Below are 12,656 nucleotides of genomic sequence, written 5' to 3'. Positions count from 1 at the left end.
GCTCTTCAGCATGGAAAAAGAGATGGATAAGGGGAGATATGATTGAGGTCTACAAAATCTTGAGTGGTGTAGAATGAGAAGAAGTAAATCTAGTTTTCACTTGTTCCAAAAGTACAAAGACTAGGGAACACTCAAGGAAGTTATATGGAAATACTTTTAAAACAAATAGGAGGAAATATTCTCACTCTTAATGAATGAACGCTGAACTCTTTGCCGTAGGATGTGGTAACAGTGGTTAGCGTATCTGGGTTTAAGAAAGATTTGGACAATTCCTGATAGGAAAAGTCCACAGTCTACTACTGAGACAGACATGGGGAAGCAACTGCTTGCCCCGGGACTGGTAGCACGGAATGTTGCTCCTAATTGGGTTTCTGCTAGGTACATGTGACCTGGCTTGGCCACTGTTTGGAAAACAAGATACTAGGCTAGATGGACCACTGGTCTGACTCCGTATGGCTACTCTTATGTCCCCCAAAGTTACATACAAAGGGGTGGGGCAGGCCCCTTTGCATACCCCTTCGGCGCACCGCCTCATGGTCCAGCATCTCTTTAAACCCATACAGGTGATGTCATCAGTAGGCGCGCTCTCACCAGTTGGAGCGCCGGGTCCTCCTCAACATAGGAAGATGGTTGCTTAGATGTTAGTCACTAGGCAGGAAGAGCGGACAAACTCCCACACCTCTCAACATCCTGCAGAGGTTAATGGCTAAAGATGGATAAAATGCCTCTGGGCCCAGTGTGTCTTTAAACCAGTACTGGTGTTATCAATAGGCAAAGTCTCACCAGCTGGAATATAGCCTGGAAAGACATATTCTAGTCATAAGTACATAAGTAATGCCACACTGGGAAAAGACCAAGGGTCCATCAAGCCCAGCATCCTGTCCATGACAGCGGCCAATCCAGGCAGTCATGGCAGTTATTTAAACATGTTCTTTTTTGACAGCCCAGAATCCATATCTGCCTTTACACCAGAGCTTGCAAACTTGAAACTTTATCCCCTAAATACTTATGCTCATAGCTTTCTAGATTTTTCTTCTCTTCCCTCTACATATTGTCCTCCCTGTCCATTTCTCTCCCATTATATAGTAACATAGCAGATGGCAGAAGATAAAGACTAAAATTGTCCATCTACAGTAATGTGAAAAAGTCCCTCCCCCCCCCCGATTTCCCCTATTATTGCATGCATATTACGCTGAATGGTTTTTGATCTTTAAACAAAGTGCAATTTGACAGAGTGAACCTGAGTAAATACAATTTTTAAATAATTATTTCATTTATTTAAGGAACAATCCAAACACCCATATCACTCATGTAAAAATATAACTGCCCTCTTAATCAACCAATGGACCAAATTTAAGTGGATAATAAGATTCAGCCAATTGAACACAGTCAGGATTGATTTTAGCCAAACCTGTTGAATTTAAACCTCACTATGACAGTGAAGTGGTCACCACAGAGTTTCTACAATAACCATATGACAAAATCAAAGGAAATTCCAGAAGAGAAGAGAAAAAATGTTTGGTGAATTCTACCAGTTTAGAAATGATTACAAGGCTATTTCTAAAGCTCTGGGACTCCACCAAACCACAGTCAAACGCTATCTCCAAATGGAGAAGACTTTAAGCAGTGGTAAATCTTTCCAGGAGTGACCAGCCTCGCCTGCCAAAATTACTCTAAGGGTGCAGTGACAACTTTATTCAAGTGGTCACAAAACTTCCTAGATCATCATCCAAACTGTAGGCCTCTAGCCTCAGCTAAGGCCAGTGTTAGAGACTCTACAGTAAGAAAGACTGGGCAAAAATGGAATTCATGGAAGAGTAGCAACATGGAAACCAGTGCTATCTGAGTGTAACATCAATGCTCATCTCACATTTACAAAACAGACCTGATGATCCCCATGCTTTTTGGGAAAATGTTCTGTGGGCAAAGGTAAAACCTTTTGGACAACACAGGCTCCTTTATGTCTGGCACAAATCAAACACAGCATTCTACAATAAGAACATCACAATACAGTCAAACATGGTGATGGTGTGATGATGCTTTGCTGTCTCAGGACTTGGAAGACTTGGCATTAACAAGTAACCATGAATTCTGCAATGTACCAGAAAATTCTTAAGAGGAATATCCAGTCATCTGTTCCTGAGCTAAAGCTAAAGTGTAATTGGGTTATGTAGCAAGACAATGATCCAAAAACACATCTGAATGGCTAAGGAGAAAAAAAAAGTTCTGGATGGGCCTAATCAAGTCCCGATTTGAACCAAATAGAGATGCAATAGCAGGACCTGAAAACTAACGTTCATACACAAAAAACTACAAGTGTGTCTGAACTAAAGCAGTTTTGCAAAGAATTGGCCAAGATTTCTCAACAGTGACCTGAAAACTGATATCAAATTACAGTAAGTGTTTGGTTGCAATTATTGATGCTAAAAGTGGTGCAACCAGTTAAAAGTATATGTGGCAGTTACTTTTTCACATTGGTCTGGGATAACTTTGTTCTTTCAATACATTAAGTAATACATTTAAAAACTGTGTTTACTCAGGCTCCCTTTGTTTAATATTACATTTTGTTTAAAGATCAGAAACCATTCAGTGTGGCATACATGTAATAAGGGAAATCAGGAGAGGCAGGGGTGGGTGGGACTTTTTCACACGACTGCAGCCTGCCCAGCAAGGTAATTAGACATGTTTAACTGCCCCTCCATGCAGGTTACCTCCATGCATTTGATAGGGCTGTTCTTTCATTGCTTTTACCACTGTTTTTAATGGGGTTAACAGCTCAATTTGAATTGGCTTCCTTCTACCACACTCCCATTTAGTTTAAGTTCTTATCAATGTATGACCTGAACTGCTCAGGTAAGATCCTGGCTCAATGCACAGTTTTTACCCTGTTTTTGGTCTGTGTGTGAATATTGGCTGCCCATGCAAAAGTTTTCTACTTTCCAGGTAAAATTCAGAAAACTACACTTCAAATTGTAATATTTTTGAGAAAACTGACCTGCAAACATGTTTTCAAGCATGCATAAGTATTGCCATACTGGGACAGACCAAAGGTCCATCAAGCCCAGAATCCTGTTTCCAACAGTGGCAAATCCAGGTTACAAGTACCTGGCAAGATCCCAAAAAAGTACGAAACATTTTATGCTGCTTATTCCAGAAATAAGCAGTGGATTTTCCCCGAAACCATTTTAATAATGGTCTATGGTCTTTTCCTTTAGGAAGCCATCCAAACCTTTTTTTTAAACCCCGCTAAGCTAACCACCTTTACCACATTCTCTGGCAACGAATTTCAGAGTGTAATTACTCGCTGAGTAAAGAAACATTTTCTCAGAATCGTTTTAAATTTACTACTTTGTAGCTTCATTGAATGCCCCCTAGTCCTAGTAATTTTGGGAAGAGTAAACAGATACTTCAAGTCTACCCTTTCTACTCCACTCATTATTTTATAGATCTCTATTATATCTCCCCTCAGCCATCTTTTCTCCAAGCTGAAGAGCCCTAGCCACTTTAACCTTGCCCACATACCTGGATCTTTTCTTAAATTAATATTTTTCCTTTATTCTCTTCTATGTTATGAGAATTGGAACTCCTAATTGTAAGGGGACTTAACTAGAAATGGTCTACATGCTTTTACACTGCAGCAGCTCATTATTTATGAATTTAAATACACTTTTGCACACAGACTACAGAAGAAATATTTACTACAGCAATTTATTTTTATTCATGCTTTCATCACACAGCTCTCCAGAGTACTTTTCTGAATGTACCGTATGGTATACTCTGGGGAGACCTCTATGTTTGTCTCAGGTGGTACTTTTGTTGTTGCCTTCAATTAAATGTATTCTTACTTCCTTGGCTAGGCTCTATGGCCTGGAAATCTTTACCATTAGACATGCAACTCTGTCATTCTGGAAGGCAGTAAAAGCCTGTCTCATTAGAAATAAGTTTGGACATTAGATGAGAGAGATGGGTATGGAAGTGTACTGTTTATATGCTGTTCTGTTAACTCTTGTGCATGGGGATTTTAACTTGACGTACTTCACTGTAAGTGTTAAGGTGATGCTGTAAGAAACAGAAATTAAGGGAGGAAGTGACGTCACGGGAGCAATGGAAGCATAAATGCTGAACTCCTGTTTGCCCATAGCGAAAACAGAAAGATTCCCTACCGTAAGCAAAAATTAAAGAATATATACCGGAGGGTGTTGAGTCTCTGACAGTGCAGGTAAAAGAAAATTGGCTCCGATCTGCCGCCAGTAGCGAACGGTGAAGTTTTGCCTCAGACGCCGCGAAGAGGTGGAGGAAGGGCGGGGAGAGAAACAAACTTCGGCCTCGTGTTAGAGCGCAAGAGAGCGGGCCCATCAGCGCAACGGAAAAACAAAAGATAAAATAAAAGCGATGGAGCCTAGCGCCACGACGCCAAGCCTTTCCCAATTCGCATATGCGGGAAGCACGAGGCAAAACAATATGGCGGCCGGAGGAGAGGAAAATGTAGCAAGTGGGGACAGAAAACGTAACCCCTCTACAGAAGATATGTTCCCGACGCCAGAACAACTGAACCAGGAGGAGGAATCCCTCCCAGAATTAAGAACTTTACTGAATGAAATCCGTTCTGATTTAAAAGCTATGCGTGCTGATTTAGCTAAGATGGGGGCAGACCTCAGAAGCGAAATAAAAGAACTTGGTCATAGAGTGGAGGAAACAGAGACAAGATTAGAAGAACAGGGAGAAAACATGGTGGCCTTGGACCGGAGAGTTCATGATATAGACCTGGGACATGAAGCACTGGCTGACAAGATAGAAGATCTGGAAAACCGCAGCCGACGGAATAACCTCCGATTTCGGGGGTTGCCGGAGTCTCCCACTTACCAAGAAACGGAGAAGGTGATACAACAGATAGTAAGCGCATTGGTGGCGACTCCTGAGCGGCCCCTGGAACCTGAACAAGTTATATTGGACAGAGCTCATAGAGCCCTTGGGGCTACAAGAAATAACCTTCCCAAAGATCTGATTGCCTGTTTTCGAGATTATAAGCTAAAGGAGCGAATTCTTCAAGCAGCACGCCAAAAACAAGATTTTAAATGGGACACATACAAAATCGAGATATACCAGGATTTGGCGGCAGCAACACTGAGAAGGAGAGCTGACCTGAAACCAGTCACCAGGAGACTAAGAGAGATGGGACTTCAATATAGATGGAGACACCCATTTGCCCTGGTATTCTATAAAGATGGGAGACAACACCAGGTGAAAACATTAGCAGAAGCACGCGAATTGCTGCCCGAAGATATCCCAGCATCAACATCTGCGGATGGGGAAGCGAGGCGGTCCCAGACAAATATGAGAAATTACCCAAAATGGCAACGAGTAGGCCGCAAACGCCTGCAACGCCAGCAGTCAGCGGGACGCCTCACATGAACTTAAATGTTAAGGGTAATGATAAGAACTGAAATACTCAATAGTTGATATGATTAGAGATAAGGCTTTGTTTGGTGGAGCGTAACCTATCAGGGAAAATAAGTCTCTGAAAGATTTAATCGAACGAAAGGAGAGAGGCAAGTAGATAAGGGGAAAGAACAGAGGGAAATGTTAAAACTATATAAAATTCGGGGAGGGGGAATCAAAAATGGTAATAACTAACTAGAGAAGGGCAAAGGGGTCACTTCCTCTCTATAAAGCACCGTTTTTATCTTTTATGGAGATGAAACGAGTGCTCTGGATGTGGGGAAGGGAGTGGGAGGGGGGAGGGAAGTTAAGAGGGGAGAGCGGGGGGAAGATAAAACATAGGGGAGAATTACGGGATGGAGGGAGAGGGGAAAAAAAAAGGGGACAGAATGTTATGATGTTACAATATGGTGATAAATATGTTGAAAGTTTATTATTACAAGTTGTAAAATGTTTAAATGTATAACACTAAATGTAAGAGGCCTTAATACGCCACAGAAACGTAGGCAGGTGTATAGAGAACTGGCCCGACAAAAATCAGATGTAGCGTTTCTCCAGGAGACTCACCTAAGAAGAGATCACGAGCATCTGATGAAACATAAAAGATATACAATTGTCCAATGTGCTTCCAATAGGGAGAATAAAAAAACACAAGGAGTCCTGATAGCGCTATCGGGATCCCTCCCATGGCAAGTGCATACTACAGTGAAAGATAAAAAGGGGCGATATATATTGATGGTAGTGTCATTATATAATAAACAATATACTCTAGTGTGTATGTATGCTCCTAATGTGGGGCAAAAAGAATTTTTAGACACAGTGGAAAAGGTGATAGAGGAAAATATACAAGGGGAATTGTTGGTGGGAGGTGATCTTAATCTCACGTTAGATCCTAAATTAGATAACTCAGGAGGGAGGGTAGAATATGCAAAAACAGATAGGAAAGCCCTTATAAGGTGGATGGCCCGATGGGATCTAATAGATATATGGAGAGAGAGACATAAGACAGAGAGAGACTACTCCTTTTTCTCCCCCAAACATAATACCTATTCACGAATTGACTATTGGCTAGGGGGCAGAGGACTGAGCAATAATATCAAACTAGTGGAAATAGAACAGTGCAGCTGGTCGGACCACTCGATGGTATTATTGGAGGTGGCGGGAGAGGGAGGGAAGGCAAGGAAGAGAAGATGGCGCCTAAATGAAACAATACTGATGGACCCACAAAGTGCCCTAGAAATAGAAAATAATATAAAAGAGTATATACAGTTCAATGATAATGGAGAGGCTAAACCGGCAAGTATATGGGAGGGTCTGAAAGTAGTCATTAGGGGCCAATGCATAGCAAAGCAAGCTTATATCAATAAGAAAAAAACAGAAGCAGAAACTAATTTGCGGAAGCAAATCATGAAGTTAGAGAATATGCATAAAAAAAACCCAACAGATAGTAAAAAAACAGAAGAAATACGCCAACTTAAAAGTCAACTTAATGAAATACAATTGGCGGATATAGCCAGACAGTTAGAACAAATACAACAAGAATACTATGAATTTGGAAATAAAACAAGCAGATTACTGGCTAATAAGCTTAAAAAACAGGCACAACGCAATTATATACATGGCATACATAACATTTCAGGGGAACTAATAACACAAACAGAGGAAATAGCAGGAGTATTTTGGGATTTTTATAATCAGCTATATCAAGCAGAACATGAAACATCAAGGGAGGACATGGAGCAATACGTACAAGACCTGGGGATGATTAGAATATCGGGAAGGGAACAGGAAGCGCTATCAAAAGCCATAACATTAGAAGAGATAGAAGAGGCAATAACAGATCTGCCAAACAACAAATCTCCCGGACCAGATGGTTTCCCTGCTAGATTTTATAAAAAATTTGCAAAACTTTTAGCCCCTATATTACTGAACACTATTACCGCTTTCGAAGAGGCGCAAGAGTTACCATACTCATGGAGGATGGCGGAGGTGACCATACTCCTAAAGCCAGGGAAAGACCCACTACAATGTGGCTCCTACCGGCCAATATCTCTCCTGAACACGGACTATAAGATCTTTACTAAAATAATGGCACGCCGCCTACAGGAGGTAATGCCACGATTAGTGCACGAGGATCAGGCGGGCTTCATTAGGGGACGCCAAGCACATGATAATACTCGGACATTAATGCATATCATACAACAAATACAAGATGAAAAAACACCAACAATCATATTCTCGGTCGATGCGGAAAAGGCATTTGATCGTGTAGATTGGGAGTTTCTCTTTACAGTAATACGCCAGATAGGTATAGAAGGACGATTTATGACATGGTTGCGCCTACTATATACGAAACCGATGGCGGTATTAAAGATAAATGGGACACATACTAATATACTAGAGTTACACAGAGGCACAAGGCAAGGATGTGCAATTTCACCATTATTATTTGCATTATCAATCGAACCCCTAGCTATGAAAATAAGGACACACAAAGATATAAGGGGAGTAATAAGGGGACAAAGGGAACATAAAATAATGCTTTATGCTGATGATGTTCTCTTGACACTAACTCATCCATCACAATCAATACAAGAGACAATGAAGGTGATGGCAAACTATGGAAGGGTCTCAGGATTTAAAATTAACATAAATAAATCAGAAATATTAAATCTTGCAACACCACCTAGGGAAGTGCAGGAGATAACAGATAAGTTTCCGTTTACATGGACAAATAAATCAATTAGATATCTAGGGATACAGATCACTCCGGAAATAGGAGGATTATATCAAGCAAATTACCCCCAAAAAGTTAAAGAACTGTTTGAGGAAGTGGATAGGTGGGAAGGACTTACTATATCATGGATGGGAAGAATCCAAGCTATAAAAATGATACTCTTACCAAAGATATTATACTTGTTTATGGCCATTCCGATACCCATCCCACAAAAGTTTTTCCAACAAATAAATAGGAAAATGTTTGCTTACATATGGAGGAAGCGACCTCCCAGGGTAAATAGGGATATGATGTTCCAACTGCCCGTGGAGGGGGGAATGGGAGTACCAAATCTCCACTTATATTACCAAGCAGCCCAGCTAAGAATATTGGCAGAATGGACTCCTAGAAACAATAAAAAATGGCTGCATTGGGAGCGATCATGGATGAGCACCCGCTATATAGGAGGTATACTTTGGAAGAAGGGGACTGAAATTATGTCACTAACTAAAAGGGTACCAGTGGGTATTGGCCTATTACTGGAGACATGGTTACGGATACGACGAAAGGTGTTTCCAGAGAGAAAATACTTTTTACAAATGGATATATGTGGGGCTCCAGGGTTTCCGCTAGGAGAATCAGAAAATGTGTATAAAAATTGGGCCCGAAAGGGACTATATATGCTAGGCCAAATATGGAATAATGGAGAAATTAAAAATTTTGAAGAATTAAAAGAGGAATACGAGTTGGAAGAACGGGATATGGCATATTATCATAGCCTGCGAAACTACATAAAAAGACGGGCAGGGGAAGAACTAGAACTTACAGAAACAAGGTTAGAAAAGGCACTTAAGGGAGGAGGGGGCAAAGGGGGAGTATCACGAATATATAAAGCACTATTAAAAATGTCCAGCCCTCAAGATCATTATATTAGACGATGGGAGGGGGCATTACAACAAACCTTTACAAGAGAAGGCTGGATGAAGGGAATTAGATATTTGTTGAAGGCCTCTATCACTCAATCAGTGGCTGAGAATGGTTATAAAATATGGTACTGGTGGTACTATACACCAGATAGATTACAAAAAATATATCATAAGATATCGCCGAATTGCTGGAGGGAATGTGGTAATAGAGGTACATTTATGCACATATGGTGGGAATGTCCCAAGATGCAAACATTCTGGACCCAAATTCGAGAAATGGTATACCAAGTCATAAAGATAGAATACCCACATAGGCCGGAATATTGTCTCTTGCACTTCCGACCGGGAAAATGTAAGGTACACCAACATAAAATGGCTAGCCAAATTTTTGCAGCGGCCAAAATGATAGTGGCAAGAGCATGGAAACAGATAGAGGTACCAAATATTCAAGTCGTAAAGCACAAACTTGATTACCTACATCAGATGGCGAAACTGACCGCATTGAGAAAAGGCCAATTGCATAGGTTTCAACAAATTTGGCAACCTTATGAAAAGATGAAAGAAACATGTAAATCACCACACTAAGAAAGGGGGGGGGGGAGGAATGGGAGAAAGACTGTTAAGTGTTTATTCGCAAATATTGTTATAGCAGAAGAGATGAATATGTTATGCATAGGTTGATTGTTGCAAATATGTGGAGATGTACTTATTATGTTAAAATATAATAAAGAAATTATAAAAAAAAAAAAAAAAAAAAAAAAAAGAAACAGAAATTAATTCTTACCCTTTTAAAAGGAGGTGCCCTGATATCTGCTTAAGGTTCCACTTATGGGAAAGTTCCCTAAAAGAAAAGAAGAGTTGATATTCAGGATTTTTAAAAATCACACATACTAGAAAATAAAGCTACTTTGTAATCATATCTTAAGGAGTCCTATGACCCATGGCAATATTCCTTCTAAGCTGTGCGGGAGTCCTCTATGTACATTCCTGCTAGTAAGAAGGGAGGGGGTGCTGTTTCAGTATCACACTTTCAATAGTGTGAGACACATAGGCTCTGCAGGACTCCAAGGAACTTACCTGTCCTTAGCAATTGAAAATATGAGATTGAAGCACCCTCTCCCCCACTGGCAGGAATGCAGCTGGAGGACTCCCAAACATCTTAGAGGGAACGCTGACCCATGGATACAAGGAATTTCTTAACTGCCTTAGAACTACAAACTGGAAGCAGAACCATAATACTTTTAAATTTTACTAGTCACTGCACCCCAACAGAAATGGCAGAACGGTCCCCCTGAAACCTACTATTTTCTCATACTTTGATGCTTTCATTTGCGTTGAGTCTCCCACGCTCAAGTCACAAAAGACAGACAACTTTATCACTTGAGAGCTGTAAACAAGTTTTCTTTTCATGATATCAACAATAAATAATACAATTTATATTTTGCTTTAGCATACCAACTGCACCAAAACAGATCACAATAAACTAAAGGTGGACATTTAACACACTAATGTGATTAATGTATTAAAATGTAAATGCAAACACATTTTTTTAAAGCATTGGGTACCCACAGCCAGGTTTTCTCAGAGCCTTTGCTGGGATATCCAGCTGTCGTAATGGGGGGGGGGGGGGGGGGGGGGGCTAGGGGATTACATTTCTGTTTTCAGACTTACAAAATGGATGAATTCTTTGCAAGTTGTGGTAACATTTTATTGAGCCTATATAAAAATTATCCAATGATGAGCTGTATTTGCTTTTAGACTGCATCAGGCCCCTTTTTGCAGGCATGAGAAGAGGCCTATTTGATGCTTCAGAGCTCATGTGCCCTCAGACATGATATGGTTTCATGGACTGCAGACAATTTTTAGGTTTTTAAATTTGGTGCCTGGGCAAAAAAAAAAAAAAAAAAAAACACTGGTATGGCTGAGCTCATGCTAGAAAGACCTGCTGCTGCAGACAGAGAAATGGAGGGGAGGAGATGAAGAAAGGGGAGAATGTAAATGAAGAGGGAAGCAAAATAAGCAAAAGACAAAAGGGCAATATAAGCCCAAAGGTATGAAAAACAATTTTCTTTTCAGTTTAGTAATTGAAATATGTCAGTTTTGAGAATTTACATCTGCTGTCTATATTTTGCACTGCACAGGAGAAAACATGAGGGGGACTCTTTATGCGATTAACTATGTGATTTGATTTGACTCTACAATTAATTTTAATTAAAACTGTTAATCACCACCCACCTATACAATAAACATTCAAACAATTCATCTGAACCATGTTATTTTGCATATTCAGTTATCCTCAAAACCAGATCTGTTTTCAGTCCTTGAAGGACTATGTTGCTTACCACTAATCCAAAGACCAAGCAGGGCACAAACACAAAATTAATAAAATCATCAGAAAAACTGCAAAATGGTTATATAGTAATAAAACTAGGGCTGCTTATTGATTAAAAATGTTACCCACATGATTAATCATGATTAAAATGCTTAATTGCACAATTAGTCGTATAAAGCGATTCCTTCATATTTCCTGCTGTACAGTGAAAAATGGACAGCACATGTAAATTCTCAAAAAAGTGACCTATTTCAGTTACTAAACTGAAAATAGTCATTTTTCTTACCTTTGTTGGCTAGTGATTATATTTTTCTAATCATCTTGTTCCTTTGTCTCTGGTTGCTTCTCACTATCTGTGCTCTAGACTGTTTCCAGGACCTCGTGTCCACTCACTATTTCTTTTCTCTTCCTTTCTTCTTCACTTTCTGCACTATATCCGTATTACACCTTCAACTTTTTTTCCATTTTTCTACCTCCTTCTCAAATCTTTCTTCCCTTCCTTTACCCAACAAACATGTACACTCTCTTTCTCTTTCTTTCCATTCCCCACTATCCATGAGCATTTCCCCAATCTTCCCCTCTGCTCATGTCCAACATCTCACTTCTTTCTTTCTTCCATTCTCCATTTCCAACATCTGTCCCTCTTCCCCTGCCATCCAGCATGGCTCCTCTCTCTCTATCATCCAGTAATGACCCATCCCTCTCTATCCCCCCCCCCCCCACCATCCATTATAACCCCATCTGTCCCCCCTCCCCCATCTCTTTCCTCTCACAACCACCACTGTGCAGAATTGACCTGTCTCTACCCTACTCCCAATCATCCAGCAACTCCACCCTACTACCACCAAAACTGAACCAATCAACCATATTGCCCCATATATAGAAGTATATGGAAGATTTAATCAACATTTTCCTTTTATCAGAAGATTTATAACTATAATATGTATGTACTAAATTGTTTAGATTGTAAACCACATTGAAACTGAACTCTATTTGGGATAATGTGGGACACAAATGCCATTATCTATATTAATAAATCCCACCTTGAACGTTCTGAAGCTCACTCCAAGGCAGAGAAGCACAAAAATCCTGTAGTCTTCATAGGCTAGGACCAGTCACCCTCACTCATAGACCCGCCCTCAGCCACGCCCCATCTGTACATAAAACGCTACCTCAACATTCTGAAGACAACCTGCTGAAGCCATCTGCAAAATCCCTAAACAGTTCGTAAGTTCATGGTGGT

The 12,656-nt window shown here is 40.3% G+C and overlaps 1 protein-coding gene across 1 annotated transcript in view; it reads right to left on the bottom strand.

Annotated features, from left to right (window-relative positions):
• SLC25A46 (solute carrier family 25 member 46) overlaps positions 1-12,656 on the bottom strand; it is a 98,658-nt gene that overhangs the window by 30,149 nt on the left and 55,853 nt on the right. The window contains exon 6 of the mRNA XM_030193466.1: positions 9,866-9,922. Within this exon, the coding sequence (XP_030049326.1) occupies positions 9,866-9,922 (57 nt within the window). The remainder of the gene's footprint in view (positions 1-9,865; positions 9,923-12,656) is intronic.

Source organism: Microcaecilia unicolor, chromosome 2 (genome assembly GCF_901765095.1).
Source record: "Microcaecilia unicolor chromosome 2, aMicUni1.1, whole genome shotgun sequence".
Taxonomy (NCBI): domain Eukaryota; kingdom Metazoa; phylum Chordata; class Amphibia; order Gymnophiona; family Siphonopidae; genus Microcaecilia; species Microcaecilia unicolor.
The sequence above is the reverse complement of the archived record's forward strand: the minus strand, read 5'-3'. Positions and strand labels throughout refer to the sequence as shown.